Here is a 16,850-nt window from a genome sequence, read left to right on the forward strand (position 1 = left end):
GAGGGAGCGAGCATACAGCTTCCGGGTCATGTGGCCAGCATGACTAAGCCGCTTCTGGCGAACCAGAGCAGCGCATGGAAATGCCGTTTACCCTCCCGCCGGGGTGGTACCTATTTATCTACTTGCACTTTGACTTGCTTTCGAACTGCTAGGTGGGCAGGAGCAGGGACCGAGCAACAGGAGCTCACCCCATCGCAGGGATTCGAACCGCCGACCTTCTGATCGGCAAGCCCTAGGCTCTGTGGTTTAACCCACAGCGCCACCAGGTAGGAATGCCCAAACTGTTCCCATTCATCTCATCCACCTCCTTCCCTTGCAGGTCTTTGTCGGACGTCCAGCAGGTTGTCTGGCTTCAATTTGCAGTGCCCCCTGCCCAGCCCACAGGCCAACATGCTGAACTGTGAGCTGCAGAACTGCCCCTACTGTGCCAGCATCCTGCAGGACCCCGAGTTCGAGTTCAGCGAGTCGGACAGCTACGAGTCGGGCGACGATAACACCGGCGTCTACGAGTTCACGCAGGATGTGAAGCATGGGGACCAGAGGGACCAGATCCAGCAGCAGAGGAAGAGGAAGAAGAAGAAAGAGCCAAAGGAGAGGAATAGGATAGCCAGGTTCTGGAAGGCGTTTGGCAACAAGCTGAAGAGGATAGTGGAGAGCAAGTATTTCAACCGGGGGATTATGATTGCCATCCTCATCAATACACTGAGCATGGGGATAGAGTACCACGAGCAGGTAGGTGGCCCTCATCTCTCATTAAGCTGGCTTTTGTAGGAATGGGGGAGGAATCAGATTTGACTTGCATTCAAAGGTGAATCCACTTGGTTCGCAGCCTGCAAAACAATAGGAGGACCAGAACGCAGCCAGCCTTGGAAATTCACATGTCTCCGAATTTTGCAGCCCAGTTTTTTTAGTTAAGCGCTGTGTTCCAAAAAAAGGGCAGGGCCGGATTTAGGTTTGATGGGGCCCTAAGCTATTGAAGGTAATGGGGCCCTTTATATGTCCAGCTGTCCTTTGTAAAAAACAAATTGTCAGGTTTTGTGTTGAATATATGCTATATGGTAATTGATGGACCTAACAGGTATCTAAAGCCATTTGCCCATGTTGCCCTGCAACCAGTCCATGCAGAATGTAGGCACCCTATATATAGAAATGAGCAAACCAGTGATATTTTAGGGAGCAGGCTAGCAGGCGGGGCCCATGACTTACATCATAGGAGCCTACACAACACACAACACTGCTGCTGTAGGTAGGTTTTATTTTACAGTGGTACCTCTAGATATGAACGGGATCTGTTCCAGAGCCCTGTTCGCATCTAGAGGTAAACATAACTAGCGATGGCACGTCTGCGCACGCACGCGTCACTTTTCACTGCTTCTGCGCATGCGTGTGACGTCATTTTGAGCCTCTGCGCATGCGCAAGTGGCGAAACCCGGAAGTAATGTGCTCCGTTACTTCCGGGTTGCCGCGGAGCGCAACTCAAACGTGCTCAACCCGAAGCGTATTCAACCTGAGGTATGACTGTATTTGTTTTTTATCTTAAATTTTAGAAATGTACATTCATTTTTTTCTTTAAATTTTTTGGGGGCCCCCAAGAGAGTGGGGCCCTAAGCTATAGCTTGTTTAGCTTATACGTAAATCCAGCACTGCACCAGGGTAAAGTGTGCATAGAAATGCATATATCAGTGAAAATGCCATGAAAAAAGCTCATTTTATAGGGGAAATTGCTTTGCAAAAATGTGCATGTTAGGAGAGAGAATTGTAGCTGAGAATTGTAGCTCTGTGCGGGGAAATGGAATAGCCTAACAGCTCTCAGCACCCTTAACAAACTACAGCTCCCAGGATTCTTTGGCAAGGGGAAGCCACGACTCTTTGAAGTGGCGTGATACTGTTTCATATGCATAGTGCAGATGGGACTTCAAATTGCCCCATCATCCTTAATCTACTTTTCTGTGCTTCCACCTACAGAAGCCTTGATTCTGCCTGACTTACTCAGTTTCCTTGACATTTGCCTCCTTTGTCAGGCTGCTGTTTAAATGTCAAGCGCCCGTTTCTAAAGACCTTTGTATAGGGCAAACTTACTTCCTAGCGGACATCAGAATGTGGGAATACACCAGCAGTGGTCCAAGAATTAGGGTTTCTTAATTTTCAAGGAGGAGACTCTAAGCATAAACATTTTCAAAACAATTGGTTTCCCACCCCCACAGAAGACCAATGCATCAGATTTCCCCATAAATCTATATGTGTAATTGGTGATTTACCATTATTTGAAAATTTGAATATTTTCTAAAAGGATGCCATATTTCAACAATTGTCCATATCATAGAATCATAGAATCATAGAATCATAGAATCATAGAGTTGGAAGAGACCACAAGGGCCATCGAGTCCAACCCCCTGCCAAGCAGGAAACACCATCAGAGCACTCCTGACATATGGCTGTCAAGCCTCTGCTTAAAGACCTCCAAAGAAGGAGACTCCACCACACTCAGATTCATCCTTCAGGGCATGTATTTTCTTAGTTAGTTTCTCAGATTGTCCACACACTCTGTTTACATTATGTGATGTGTAGCTCATCATGCCCTTTCCAGTTTTTTCTATAAGTAATCATGCGGGTAGCGCTATGGGTTAAACCACAGAGCCTAGGGCTTGCCGATCAGAAGGTCAGCAGTTCAAATCCCCGCGACGGGGTGAGCTCCCATTTCTCAGTCCCTGCTCCTGCCCACCTAGCAGTTCGAAAGCATGTCAAAGTGCAAGTAGATAAATAGGTACCGCTCCAGCAGGAAGGTAAACAGTGTTTCTGTGCGCTGCTGTGGCTCGCCAGAAGCGTCTTAGTCATGCTGGCCACATGACCCGGAAAGCTTTCTGTGGACAAACGTCGGCTCCCTCAGTCTATAGAGCGAGATGAGCGCACAACCCCAGAGTTGTCCACGACTGGACCTAATGGTCAGGGGTACCTTTATCTTTACCTTTAATCATGCCGCTACCAGAAGAAAGGTGATAAGTTCCTTGTTGCCGTAATTTGAGTATTTTTTTAAATTTGTTAATAAACCTAGGCATGCATTGCATTGCGCTGTATGTCCCAGTTCGTAATTTTCTTTATTTCTGTAAATACCCTTTCCCCAAAATGGTTGCACTAATTCACATGTCCACCACATATGGAAAGTCATATCAATTACCTTGCACACTCTCCAGCACGCTGCAGAAGATGCTATGTCTGCCAAGCTGAGTTTTACACCTGTTAGATGCCATCTATGTATTAAATTAAAGGTAAAGGTAAACGGACCCCTGACCATTAGGTCCAGTTGTGGCCGACTCTGGGGTTGTCGCGCTCATCTCACTTTGTTGGTCGAGGGAGCTGGCATACAGCTTCTGGGTCATGTAGCTACTTGCACTTTGACGTGCTTTTAAACTGCTAGGTTGGCAGGAGCAGGGACCCAGCAACGGGAGCTCACCCCGTCGCGGGGATTTGAACCGCCGACCTAGGCTCTGTGGTTTAACCCACAGCGCCACCCACGTCCCTATGTATTAACTTAAATGCAGGTTTATGTTGTTTTTTTGTGAGGGGGTGGGGCAAGGTTGTCCATAGAGTGTTGCAATCTGCTGCTTCGATTTCTATACCTGGGTCCTTTTCCCAGTTTTGTTTATTAGCCAAGCATTGTCCATTGGATAAGTCAGTGTGTGTTTTGTATAAAATCAACAATATTTTGGAGGGAGTGTTCAGTTTCTCAAATGGTGTGAATGGTCTAATTGCACGAGATTTAACTGTTGAATTGAGATAAAATGTATTACCTGATAGATTAAAAGCCAATTCACATTTCATCCCTCAGTTCTTTCCATGGCATGCCCTGCTGGAAGAGAGATATCACTTTCATAAAAGCGAATCCATCTGCACGAGCCTTTTTTCTTTCCATTTCATATCCATCGATTTTCTATCATCTGTGTAAAAGGGGGAGTGAAATGCAAAAGGAACCAGTGGTGATATAGGCAGTGTTAATTTTGATATCCAGGATTGACAGATCTTTAATTCTGCTTTTGCAAATGGGTTTGTTACCATTTCTAAGATAGCTTTGTTAAATGGGAGGCCTGTGTCACACGCATTCATCAAATTCCAATTGCATCCGAATCTTCTCTTTTACGCTATCATACGAATGACATTTAGTCTATGGGCCGCATCATGGTATCTTTCCAATTGTGGTAGACCCATTCCTCCTCTCTGGAAATGTTGACACAGAATACAGTTAATTGCAATCAAGGTCTCTCTGCAAGGAGCGTCTCCACCCCCATTGCTCAGCCTGGACACTTGTCAGTATCTCAGCTCACAGTCAGAGGTACCTGGCCTCCCCCGAGGCGAACTGAGTGAGATACTTGTTTACCTTCCGTCTGCGTCTCCCGGCAGACTAGGTCGTAAATCGGCGATTCTCCTCATTAGACGTGAGAAGAACACACCCTCTGCTTCTCTCTTCCAGCTTTCCCCCCCAGGGAGGGGAAATGAGACAGACAGGACTCTATTTACATGTCTTTTTATTCCTGTCATTCAGCAGTACATAGAAACGTGACTGCTCCCTTCAGACTCCATCAGAAGAGTCACAACTCCGCCCCTGCACTTCCAGCACAGGTCAGATGACACACTGAGCTAACATCCGGTGCTCAGTACAGAGAAAAGACTGCCCCTTTTCTCCAACAGTACATCTGCAGACAACAACATCCTGTTTTGCTTTCCAGCCACCTGCTGCTGGCTTTTGCATTGGTGCTTTTATCCAACAGAGCTGAGGTCCAGCTCTGAGGGACTTATGGCAGTTCCCTCACTGCGAGAAGTAAGGTTAAAGCAAACCAGGCAGAGGGCCTTCTTGGTAGTGGTGCTCGCCCTGTGAAGCGCCCTCCCATCAGATGACAAGGAAATAAACAACTATCTGACTTTTAGAAGACACCTGAAGGCAGCCCTGTTTAGGGAAGCTTTTAATGTTTGATGTTTTATTGTGTTTTTAATATCCTGTTGGAAGCTGCCCAGAGTGGTTGGGAAGGCCTAGCCAGATGGGTGAGGTAAAAGTGTTGTTGTTGTTGTTCTCTTTCTCCAAAACAGAGAATGGCATTCAGAAAGGCTATTTGAAAGCAATACAAAATCTGTGCAGAGAAATGTAGGTGGCCCCAGGAGACAAGACTAGAGAGGGAAGAAAGGGCTGATTTGATCTGGTAGCTATAGTTCATCATAGGTCCAAACTATCACAACTGTCAAGGAAGGCTATCAATGGTTACAAGCCATAATGGCTGTTCTCTCCTTCCAAAGGTGGAGGAAGCAATGCTTCTGAATGCCACTTGCTCAGAATCCCATGTGGGGAGAGTGTTCTTGTGCTCAGCTCCTGCTTGCAGGATTCGCATAGGCTTCAGTTTGGCCACAGTGATGCTAGACAAGGCAGATGTTGGCCTGATCCATCACTCAGACTCTTCTTATGCTCTGGGGGTGGGTGGGTATGGCTTCGATTGACATGGAAGAGTTTCTCTTCTTATATAAAAAGGAAATGTAGCTGTGTGGGCATGTAAGAGAAATTCAGAAATCCATATTAGGGCAATGCCTTTATTAAGACAAAGGTAAAGGACCCCTGGCCATTAAGCCCTGTCGCAGACGACTCTGGGGTTGCGGTGCTCATCTCGCTTTATTGGCCAAGGGAGCCGGGTCATGTAGCCAGCATGACCAAGCCACTTCTGGCAAACCAGAGCAGCGCACGGAAACACCGTTTACCTTCCCGCCGGAGCGGTACCTATTTATCTACTTGCAGTTTGATGTGCTTTCGAACTGCTAGGTTGGCAGGAGCTGGGACCAAGCTCACCCCGTCGCGGGGATTCGAACCGCCGACCTTCTGATCGGCAAGTCCTAGGCTCTGTGGTTTAACCCACAGCGCCCCCCCCCCCCGCGTGGGATGCCTTTATTAGGACCAACCAAAACGTTACGTAAGCAATGTGTGCAAGCTTTAAAGTCCTCCAGATCTCTTTAAAAAACCCAGCCCTGCAGAAGAAGCCTTTTGCATCCCCATCAAAGTGCTGGTCTCAGCCCACCATAGCACTGCATCTATGAAGCGAAGGACATGAGGCAGGAATTGGTAATGCAGGTGAGCTGTGCACAAGCAAGCTGCCAGCTAGCTCTGCGAAGGCTCTTTTTATTAGCACAATATGCAAAACCAGTCAGATACATTCTGGACTGTGCCCTTTACACATCTTCCAGTCACGAGATCGGGGGGTGGCACAAAGATATTTTGGCACCTGTTTCCACCACGTCACTTTCCCCCTGAACAATGTTTAATCGAAAGAGACAAAGGTCACAAACAGGGCACGGCAGACTACTAAGAGAGCAAAGGTTAGATAGGGAGCATGATGTTCAGACAGCTGTGGCTCGTCTGCAGGTTGAAGTGTGCTCCACACCCGGCGGTCATTCCTACACATCTAAATATGTATTAATTTACAACAAAGACCAAGAGATCGCTCTGAGGGAAACTAGTAAATGGTTTGGAGCGCTCCAGTTTCTCTTTTCAGATTGACTTAAGTTCCATTGTGTGTAACAGAATGTAGCACAGCAGTCTATTGAAGGTAAAGAGCCTTGTGCTTTCAGTGTTTCTAAATGCTTAGCTTTGGGACATAGACAGCGACACCTCCCCAGTGTTCTTCCCACTCACCTTCTCCAGAGTGACCCTAGGAGCCCATCCTCAGTGGCTGACTCTCCTCTTTTCACCCTGATAGTCTCCAATCAGCACAAAGGGTAAGAAGTCATCTTCTCCATGCCAGAAATCTCCCCTTCCATGCTGACTGGGCAACTCTAGGGCAAGGGAGGCAGAGATCCTGCTGGAACCCTACTAACAGAAGGAGCAATGGGTCTTCAAGCCCCTTGCAAACCCAGATCATTAGCCTCTGCTAGAATCACTTCCAAATTTTAGCTGCATCAAGCAATCTCTCACTTTCTTTCCTGATTAGTTCTACCCACACACACACCCCATGTGTGTGCTTGATGAGGTGATTACTTAAATGAAGTGTCAGAATAATAATAATAATAATAATAATAATAATAATAATAATAATAATAATTTATTTATACCCCGCCCTCCCCAGCCAAGACCGGGTTCAGGGCGGCTATCACCGAATATAAATACAGTAAAAACATTAAAAACAAAACAAAAACAAAAAAACCCCAAACATTTGATTAAAATATAAGTTAGAGTACAGTTTAGAATGCAGCTTATTTATACCCCGCCCTGCCATTCTGGGTGGCTCCCAACAGATTAAAAACAGAATTAAACATCAAACATTAAAAACTTCCCTAAACAGGACTGCCTTCAGATGTCTTCTAAAAGTCAGATAGTTGTTTATTTCCTTGACATCTGACGGGAGGGTGTTCCACAAGGCTGGTGCCACTACCAAGAAGGCCCTGTGCCTGGTTCCCTGTAACATCACATGTCGCACTGAGGGAACCACCAGAAGGCCCTCGGAGCTGAACCTCAATGTCCAGGCTGGATGGTGGGGGTGGAGACGCTCCTTCAGGTATACTGGGCCAAGGCCATTTAGGGCTTTAAAGGTCAGCACCAATGCTTGATTACTTAGATGAGGTGTCAGATTTGGCCAGGTGGTGGAGGAATCCAGTGGGTCTCAAGAACTCCAGATACAATCAATTCCTTTCACGGAATCAACCCTATGCCCGCTGGCTTCTCTGCCCTCAAAGTCCCTTCATTGGTTTGTGAACCTGAAAATGCAGCAAGCTCCCCATGGATAAGTCTTTTGCGCCCACCCATAAAAGTGTCATTTGCTCTTGCCGGGTGTGAGAAGATCTATCTCCTTCTCCTTCTTCTTTTTAAGTGCTTAGAGGAAATAAAAATGCATGCTGTTCACGCCAATACAGAGATCAGCGTGGTGTCGAGAAACATTTCTGGAAGGCGAGGACAGCGTGTCTCCATTGTTCTGTTGGACTGGAGATGAGTCACCTCAAGAGCCGTTGGTCGGGTCACTCAATGTACGAGAAAGATGCTCTTTTTCATTTCACCCCGACTTTCCTTCGGGTGAGGCAGTTAATTCTAGATACAGTGGTACCTCAGGTTACATACACTTCAGGTTACATATGCTTCAGGTTACAGACTCCGCTAACCCAGAAATAGTACCTCGGGTTAAGAACTTTGCATCAGGATGAGAACAGAAATCGTTCTCCGGCGGCGCGGCAGCAGTAGGAGGCCCCATTAGCTGAAGTGGTGCTTCAGGTTAAGAACAGTTTCTGGTTAAGAATGGACCTCCAGAACGAATTAAGTACTTAACCCGAGGTACCACTGTACTCATCAAAATGCATGCCCTCTGTTCTTCCTCGCTCTGTGTGTGTTCCTGCTTTTTGATGCTGCTGTTGTGGCATTTATTGTTCTTAGGAGCAAATCATTTGCACATTATAAAACCTGCTGGTGGCAGATTAGGCTATCCACAATGGCCTACCTCCACTCTCATAGCCACCGAATGCCAGTTGCTGCATATCACTAGTAGGGAGAGAGGCTGTTGCACTCAGATCTTGCTTGTGGATTTCCCAAAATGGGCATCTACAAGATAGTGAAAACAGGAGGCTGAGCAGTATGGGCAGTAGGTCCAGTTGTGGCCAACTCTGGGGTTGCGGTGCTCATCTCACTTTATTGGCCGAGGGATCTGGCGTACAGCTTCCGGGTCATGTGGCCAGCATGACTAAGCCGCTTCTGGCAAACCAGAGCAGCACACGGAAACGCCGTTTACCTTCCCGCCGGAGTGCTACCTATTTATCTGCTTGCACTTTGACGTGCTTTTGAACTGCTAGGCTGGCAGGAGCAAGGCCCAAGCAACAGGAGCTCACCCCGTTGCGGGGATTCGAACCGCCAACCTTCTGATTGGCAAGCCCTAGGCTCTGTGGTTTAACCCACAGCGCCACCCGCGTCCCCTCAGCGAAGAGTAAAGAGGAAGAGGGAGTGGTTTCTTAAGAAAAACACATAGGAACTTCTCAATTCTTGGCAGGTTTGTGGGGAAGTCTTGGCTTGCTCTCTCATGCTGCAAGGCATGTTGCAGCACAAATGGGGCAGGCAGGGGCTGTAGCTCAGTGGCAGAACATCTGCTTTGCACGCAGAAGGTCCCTGGTTCAATCCCCCAAATCTCCTATCCCCTGTGCCTTGGTAATCTCTAGGTCAGATAATTTCTTATATGTGTCAGGTTTCGGAGAATCCGATCTCTCCCACGGTGGCAGCCAAGGAGCAGATAGACAATAAAAGTTCTTACCAATCGATTTATTCACTATTCACAGAGAGAGCTGAAGGAATGCAGTCTCCCCTAGATAATGGCGTTGCTCCAAGTAAAGTCCCACTCCCTCCATCTATCCCGGGGGTCAGCAAACTTTTTCAGCAGGGGGCCGGTCCACTGTCCCTCAGACCTTGTGGGGGGCCGGACTATATTTTGAAAATTAAAAATTCCTATGCCCCACAAATAACCCAGAGATTTTAAACAAAAGGGAACATTCCACTCATGTAAAAACACGCTGATTCCTGAACCGTCCGCGGGCTGGATTTAGAAGGCAATTGGGCCGGATCTGGCCCCCGGGCCTTAGTTTGCCTACCCATGATCTATCCTATTCTACATCACCCCTGTGTTGGCTAATCTGAGCTTCCTGCCTCCGAGCCTTCTGTCCGACCACCCTCAATGCTCGCCTGGTCCTGGAAGGGGGGTCAGGAATGCTCTCCAAAGAAACTGAGTCTGTCAGTAGGATGCCAGCAAGCAGAAAAACTGGAAGAGTTCTTACCAGTGGTTTATTCAATATTCACAGAGAGAGACGAATGCAGTCTCTCTTAGTTATCGGCAATGCTCCAAGTAAAGTCCCACCCCCTCAGTCCCTCCTATTCTACATCACCCCTGCGCCAGCTGTGCTTTTTGCCTCTGAGTTTTCTATTCTATTACACTCATGGCACGCCTTGTTCTGGGAGGGGGGGTCAGGAATACTTTCAAGAGACACTGAGTCTGTCAGCTGTCTCTTCCCTGGTACTTCTTCTTCTTCTTCCTACTGTTCCTCCTCCAATGTTTCCCAGCTTCTCCCCTCTGCAGCCTCTGAACTATGCCCTTCTGCAAACCACTGTTCTGAATCTATACTGTCCTTCTGTTCTCGGGAAGGTTCAGGAGAAGGGGGGTGGTCCCCACTATTCCTCCTCAGTCCAGCCAGAGGTGTAGAAAGGGGGTGCAGTGGGGGCGGACCGCCCCGTGTGTCATCGCTGGGGGGGTTGACATTCGGCACGCCGACCGCCTGCAACTCCCAAGCCTACCCCGAGCTGGCGAGGGAAGAGGGGGAGCTGCACCGCTTTCCCGACAACCTTCCCCCCCTTCCCCATTCGTTTTGACAGCTCGGGGGAGGCTTGGGAGTCATGGGCGGGCAGTGCACCGTTGCCCCGCACTCCCGGGCTGCTGTAGGAGGCAGGCAGGCAGGCAAGCAAGCAGGCAGGGAGAGGACGGGAAGGAGGCAGGCGAGCAAACAAGCAGAGCAGGGAGGGAAGGAGAGAAGCGAAAGCTCCCTCATCTCAGGACCCAAACCCTGGAACCCACAGGAAGAGAGGTGGTGGGGTGTGAGAACAAAATTGGGGGGGGGAGAGTTTTAAGTACTTATGCTCACAATGTTAAGTAAACAAACCAGAAAATAACTTACAACTGTAAGTATCTTATTTTTCCTTCTTTTAATAATTTCAATGTGGGGGTGACAAACAAAATTTCACACCGGGTACCACCTCTGAATCCAGCCCCTGACATATGTGAGGCTGCCTCTAAAGACTTCAGCTGGTGCAGAATTCAGCGGACAGGCTGCTGACTGGGGCAAGACAGTCTGAGCATAATAATGCCAACCCTGGCCTGATTGCACTGGCTCCCAGTTAGTTTCTGGGCACAATTCAAAGTGATGGTTTTGACCTATAAAGCTTACACTTCCCAGGGTGGTTAAATAGTCAGTCCCTTTTCCCAGGGAAATCCAGGAACTGTAGCTCTGCAAGGGAATCTAGAGATATCCTAACAACTCTGAGCACACTTAACAAAGTACACATCTCCTACACATCCTTCTTCCCAGGAAACTTGCCTGGGTGGGAGTGGGATGTGTAAGAGAATTGACATATTTTGCTCCACCCACTTTTGCTTCTGGCCCCGCCTACCATGGCCATGTGACTCCTGAAGGTTGTCGGGAAGGGAATGCGAGCTTTGGCTTGAAAAGGCTTCCTGACTTCAATTTTGTGAATAGAACGTTATCGTGATGCTAAGCAGCCAATCGGCTTTGACTACGTGATGATGTCACAGAAGGCAATCCAACCCAGTTGTGGGCCGGGGAGTCAGCATGAGAGGACAATTGGAAAACAAGACCCAATAGCGGTGGACATTTTTGCTGGGAAATTGCCGAAAGAGAAATGGGGTGTTGTTTTCAGTGCCGCTGAGCATGTTTCTGAGAAACTGACTGGCCGTGGCTAAGCCTCATGTTCTCCGATCGAGCGTGTTGTGCCAAGAAATGCAGTTTCAGCCTTGGGGCTTGCGAGACGCTAGAGCACTAAAAGTTTTTCGTCCGCCGTCCAAACCCCAAGAGCAATTGAACGTTCCCGTTCTCCGCCTTCAGCCAGCTTACCGCCATGCAGCTTTGCTGCGTCAGAAAGCTGGGGTTTGCAAGCAGAGCTCTGTGGATCGTCCCCGTATGTGTGGGGCTGCTCAAACCCCGGCTTAGCTTGCAAACAGCCAGGCTAACAGACAACACTTGGCAGAACCAGCCTTCCTCCCTAAGTGCCTCATGAGCAGGCAGCTTGAGATCAGAAAGTGGTCCTGAGGGGCTTTGCCTGGGGCTGCTGTGTAATGCCGAGAGCAAAAAGAAACAAAGCTCAGAGCCTTAGCCAATTGCCAGGATGGCTCTTGGCTGCTGTTATCAAAGCCCAAGGCTCTTTCAGATCTCAAAACAAAATGTAGCAAAATGGGAGGGGAACAGCAAGGAGGATCTAAGATCAGGGAAGAGCTGCCTCCTAGGAGCAGAGGGACTGCTTTGCATACAGAAGGAGCCAGGTTCATTCCCCCAAAGCATCTTCAGGTTGAGTCAGGAAAGACCCCAGAGAAACACTGGCAGTCAGTGTAGACAGGGGGGGGGGTGGCTGCTAGATGTTTTGGGCTACAACTCCCACCATTTACTGTGCTGGCTGAGGCCGATGGGACGTCAGGAGCGAGCCAGCAGTAAATCACACTGTGAAAGTTGGAGTAAACTCTTTGTTAGCAAAAGCACAATCTTCACAAGAGTGTCAGGCCTAATGAGCAGAGGAACTCATCTCCAGTAGGTCTTGCCCCCTTAAAGCAGTTGCTGAGACTGAGAGTCCCCACCTCCTCGCAGCCATCTAAGCCCCCTCCTCACCAGAGCTTTTTCCAAGCAATCAGAGACTGCGCCTGCATGCAGCCAACCTCTACACCCTTTTCATACCTCTTCTAGTTCTGGGAGACAAGCGGGGAGGGGAGCTTGTTGCAGCGGGAGGGGGAGACACTCATGACTCTTCACAAGCCGGACTCATCTCTGCCTCTTGGCCTCCCTCCTCTCCTGCTTCAGCTTCTGCCTCTGATTCTGAACTTCTCTCTGCCACAGACTCTCCCTGCTCACTAAACCCTGTTACCTCTTCAGCTTCCAACACCTCCTCCTCCCACTCTTCTCCCTCTGACCACTTACCATCATCCCACCACCACTCCCCGGGCTCTGAGCCTTCTTCCTTTGTTGGTTCCCCAGCTGGCTCCTCCCATCATTCCTCTGTGCCCAACAAATGTGTGACATGGGAGTTCTAGTCCAAAGCACCTTGAAGGCATAATAATAATAATAATAATAATAATAATAATAATAATAATAATAATAATAATAATAATAATTTATTATTTACACCCCACCCATCTGGCTGGGCTTCGCCAGCCACTCTGGGCGGCTTCCAACCAAATATTAAAATACAGTAAGACATCAAACATTAAAAGCTTCCCTAAACAGGGCTGCCTTCAGATGTCTTCTAAAAGTTTGGTAGTTGTTGTTCTCTTTGACATCTGGTGGGAGGGCATTCCACAGGGCAGGTGCCACTACCGAGAAGGCCTTCTGCCTGGTTCCCTGTAACCTCGCTTCTCGCAGGGAGGGAACCGCCAGAAGGTCCTTGGAGCTGGACCTCAGTGTCTGGGCAGAACGATGGGGGTAGAGACACTCCTTCAGGTCATTTAGGGCTTTAAAGGTCAGCACCAACACTTTGAATTGTGCCTGGAAACATACTGGGAGCCAATGTAGGTCTTTCAAGACCGGTGTTATGTGGTCTCGGCGACCGCTCCCAGTCACCAGTCTAGCTGCCACATTCTGGATTAATTGTAGTTTCTGGGTCACCTCCAAAGGTAGCCCGATGTAGAGAGCATTGCAGTAGTCCAAGAGGGAGATAACCAGAGCATGCACTACTCTGGCGAGGCAGTCTGCGGACAGATAGGGTCTCATCCTGTGTACCAGATGGAGCTGGTAAACAGCTGCCCTGGACACAGAATTGACCTGCGCCTCCATGGACAGCTTTGAGTCCAAAATGACTCCCAGGCTGCACACCTGGCACAGTTACCCCATTCAGGACCAGGGAGTCCTCCACACCTGCCTGCCTCCTGTCCCCCCCAAAACAGTACTTCTGTCTTGTCAGGATTCAACCTCAATCTGGGGTAAACAACACTGTGCAACCTGGCTCAGAAAAAGGCAGGTCCCTATGCTCCTACGATGCGCTGGTGCATACTCTCCGATATCTGATGGCCAGTGGTGAGGGATGATGGGAGCTGGAGTCCAGAAAGATCTGGAGGGCCACAGGGTGCAGAAGGCTGCTGTAGAGGGAGCCACAAATGGGGATTACCGTTCTCACTCACACAACTGCGTTTGGTCCAGGGAGTTTTCATCAATGGGTTCCCTTTCTGCCCTAGGGGCACAAAGCCTATACCAGGACATGCCAATCCCTGGCACCAGCCCAACCTGTCCTTCTGGTCCCTTCTTCTTTCTCCCAGCGATAAAAACAGCATGTGCAAATCTCCCCAAGGAAGACAACAAGTAGGAAGTTCTGAACGCTGTTTATTTTCCTCCCAGTCTTTCCCGATTTTGGCTTCTGTGCTTGTTTCGTACTAGCTGGGGGATTCCTGTAGCGGTTATTTCTTCTTTTAAAAAATCCAGATGTAATATTTATGCTTGCATCTGTCTCTCCTCGGAAAACATGAAGTAAAAGGAAAGAGAACAAGATGCCACTTTCGGGAAATGATGTAGAACACCGTGGGGAAGAGCGAATTTGTTTCTGTTTTTCAGCCTTGCCGCACGAAAACTCAAACAGCTTTCGGTATTCTGGGCAGCGTCAACCCACTTTCCCCTCCTTTCCCTTTCACATCAAGCGTTCTTTGATCATCCCAGGTAGCCAAAAGACATCCTAATTGCATGCCGTCATGCCAGAATCCCCCCCCCCCCCGACATCCTACACCACCTAGGGACCAAACTGCTTACACAGCAGTAAAGAGCCGGAGGGCAAACATGCTAATGTTCCGATTATCCCACCTGGGTTTCCAACAGCCACCAGCTCAAATTCTCCCTAATTGGGATAAAAGCTGGTTTTTTGCCTGGAGCTCTTCAGGTGGAAAGTTTGCTCCCAATCCCAATACAGTCATACCTCATGTTACGTCCGCTTCATGTTACGTTCTTTCAGGTTACGTCCCGCAGCAACCCGGAAGTACCAGAAAGGGTTACTTCCGGGTTTCGCTGCTCGCACATGTGCAGACGCGCAAAATGACATCACACACATGTGCAGAAGTGACGAATCACAACCCGCGCATGCACAGATGCGCCGCTGCGGGTTGCGCTCTTTTCATGTTGCGAACGGGCCTCCGGAACGGATCCCGTTCGCATCCAGAGGTACCACTGTAAATATATTGGGGGGGGGGGGAGAGAAATGATCTGATGCTAATTTTTGTGGTACTCCTACATTGTGGTCCGTCAAGGGTGCTCCTCAGCCAAAGCAATGCGCACAACACATAGTAAACTATTTAATGTCAAAGCTGACACAGTCGTTCCTACAGCCCCTAACACCCACACACATCAGTCTAGTGTCTAGACAGCTATTCCCAAATCCATACCCTATGTAGCAGTTGCAGCAACAGGGAGCCATGTCCCCCTCCACCAATTTATGTAACTTCTGCTGACAAGCTGCATGCACATAACCTGAGACTGTGCCTGCATGGCAGCTGCCCCTGCTCTGCCCTTTTCAGTCCCCTCCTGGTTCTGGGAGACAGTGGTGTTGGAGAGGGTGGGGAAGCACATAGCCCTTCACTTGCCTGACTTGCCTCTTCCTCCTCTTTTTTTGTTAGCCATCCTGTGCTCCAACCCTAAAGTTTCCCCTGCCTCTGACTCTTGCCTCCAAGCTAGTACTGTTGTTGAGTCATTTAGTCATTAGTCTTCGTGACCCCGTGGACCAGAGCATGCCAGGCACTCTTGTCTTCCACTGCCTCCTGCAGTTTGGTCAAACTCATGTTAGTCACTTTGAGAACACTGTCCCACCATCTCGTCCTCTGTCCTCCCCTTCTCCTTGTGCCCTCCATCTTTCCCAACATCAGGGTCTTTTCCAGGGAGTCTTCTCTTCTCATGAGATGGCCAAAGTATTGGAGCCTCAGCTTCACGATCTGTCCTTCCAGTGAGCACTCAGGGCTGATTTCCTTCAGAATGGATAGGTTTGATCTTCTTGCAGTCCAAGGGACTCTCAAGAGTCTCCTCCAGCACCAGAATTCAAAAGCATCAATTCTTCGGCGATCAGCCTTCACCTGGAGCAGGAACCGGCAAGCCACTCCAGTATCCCTGCCAAGAAAACTCCATGGACAAAGACAACAAGCTAGTACAGATCCCCACAAATCACTAGTCCCCTTCTCCCAAGTCAGACTGTGGTCCCCTGGTGCACACTCATTGGCTTCCTGCCATCTAGGTCAGTAATTCCTACACTGACTGGCAGCAGCTATCCAGGGTTTCAGACAGGGATCTTTACCAGCCCCAACTGTGTGTGTGTGTGTGTGTGTGTGTGTGTGTGTGTGTGTTGTGTTGAAATATTTGGTGACGTGCAGATTTCAAAAGATGGCTGTGTTTGGGCTTTGCACTGTTCATTTATTTATTTGGCACATTAATATTTCTTGGAATATGTTAACTATTGTCTCAGAAAGTGTGAATTTTGTAGGCTCACCTCTCAAATGCAAACCATTTTCAAATCCATTTTCTACCCTGTCCTTAGAGAAAATGCCTCTTCAGCCCAAAGGAAAATCTTGCACGGACTCAACATTTGGCAGTTGTTGGTTTTTTTCAGAATTCAACTGGTTTGAAGATTTCCCTGATTTCTGCTTTTTTTCCTTCTTCTCCAAATGACTTTTTCAGCCTGCGTTTTGGAACAAGATGTTCCCTCTTTGAGCCTGAGAGAGTCTTTGACAGATAAGTCCTTGGAGAGGCCGGGCTCTGAAAAGCCAACTCTTTCCTCTAAACGGTTCTGCTCATTTCACTGAGCTAAAGAAACTGTCCCCCAAAAAATTTCAGTCATCAAGATATAAAGTTTTCACGGAGCTAAGAGAAAGAGGGTTGTTTTTCTCCTGGAGGCTGTTTGGCAGCTCTCAGCAGGCGCCTTTGAAATACAGATTCTTGTCCCTAATTGCCAAGCCTCTTTTGATATGATTGTGATTATTTGGGAGAACAGGGTCCCGTTATCTATTGAAGCTCCTTCAGATATACAGAGTGAGCAGTCTTGGCAAGAAATTATTCATACGAAAGAGCCAAAAACATTCTAAAACAATTAAGATTAACAGAAAAAGAGAGGGAAACACATC

At 48.4% G+C, this 16,850-nt stretch overlaps 1 protein-coding gene across 3 annotated transcripts in view; it reads left to right on the forward strand.

Annotated features, from left to right (window-relative positions):
* The window catches only part of CACNA1H (calcium voltage-gated channel subunit alpha1 H), a 370,065-nt gene that overhangs the window by 255,101 nt on the left and 98,114 nt on the right, over positions 1 to 16,850 (forward strand). For all 3 annotated transcript variants that reach the window (XM_077918649.1, XM_077918651.1, XM_077918650.1), the window contains exon 10: positions 320 to 732. In XM_077918649.1, the coding sequence (XP_077774775.1) occupies positions 320 to 732 (413 nt within the window). The remainder of the gene's footprint in view (positions 1 to 319; positions 733 to 16,850) is intronic.

The sequence above is a fragment of the Podarcis muralis genome, chromosome 14 (assembly GCF_964188315.1).
Source record: "Podarcis muralis chromosome 14, rPodMur119.hap1.1, whole genome shotgun sequence".
Lineage (NCBI taxonomy): Eukaryota > Metazoa > Chordata > Lepidosauria > Squamata > Lacertidae > Podarcis > Podarcis muralis.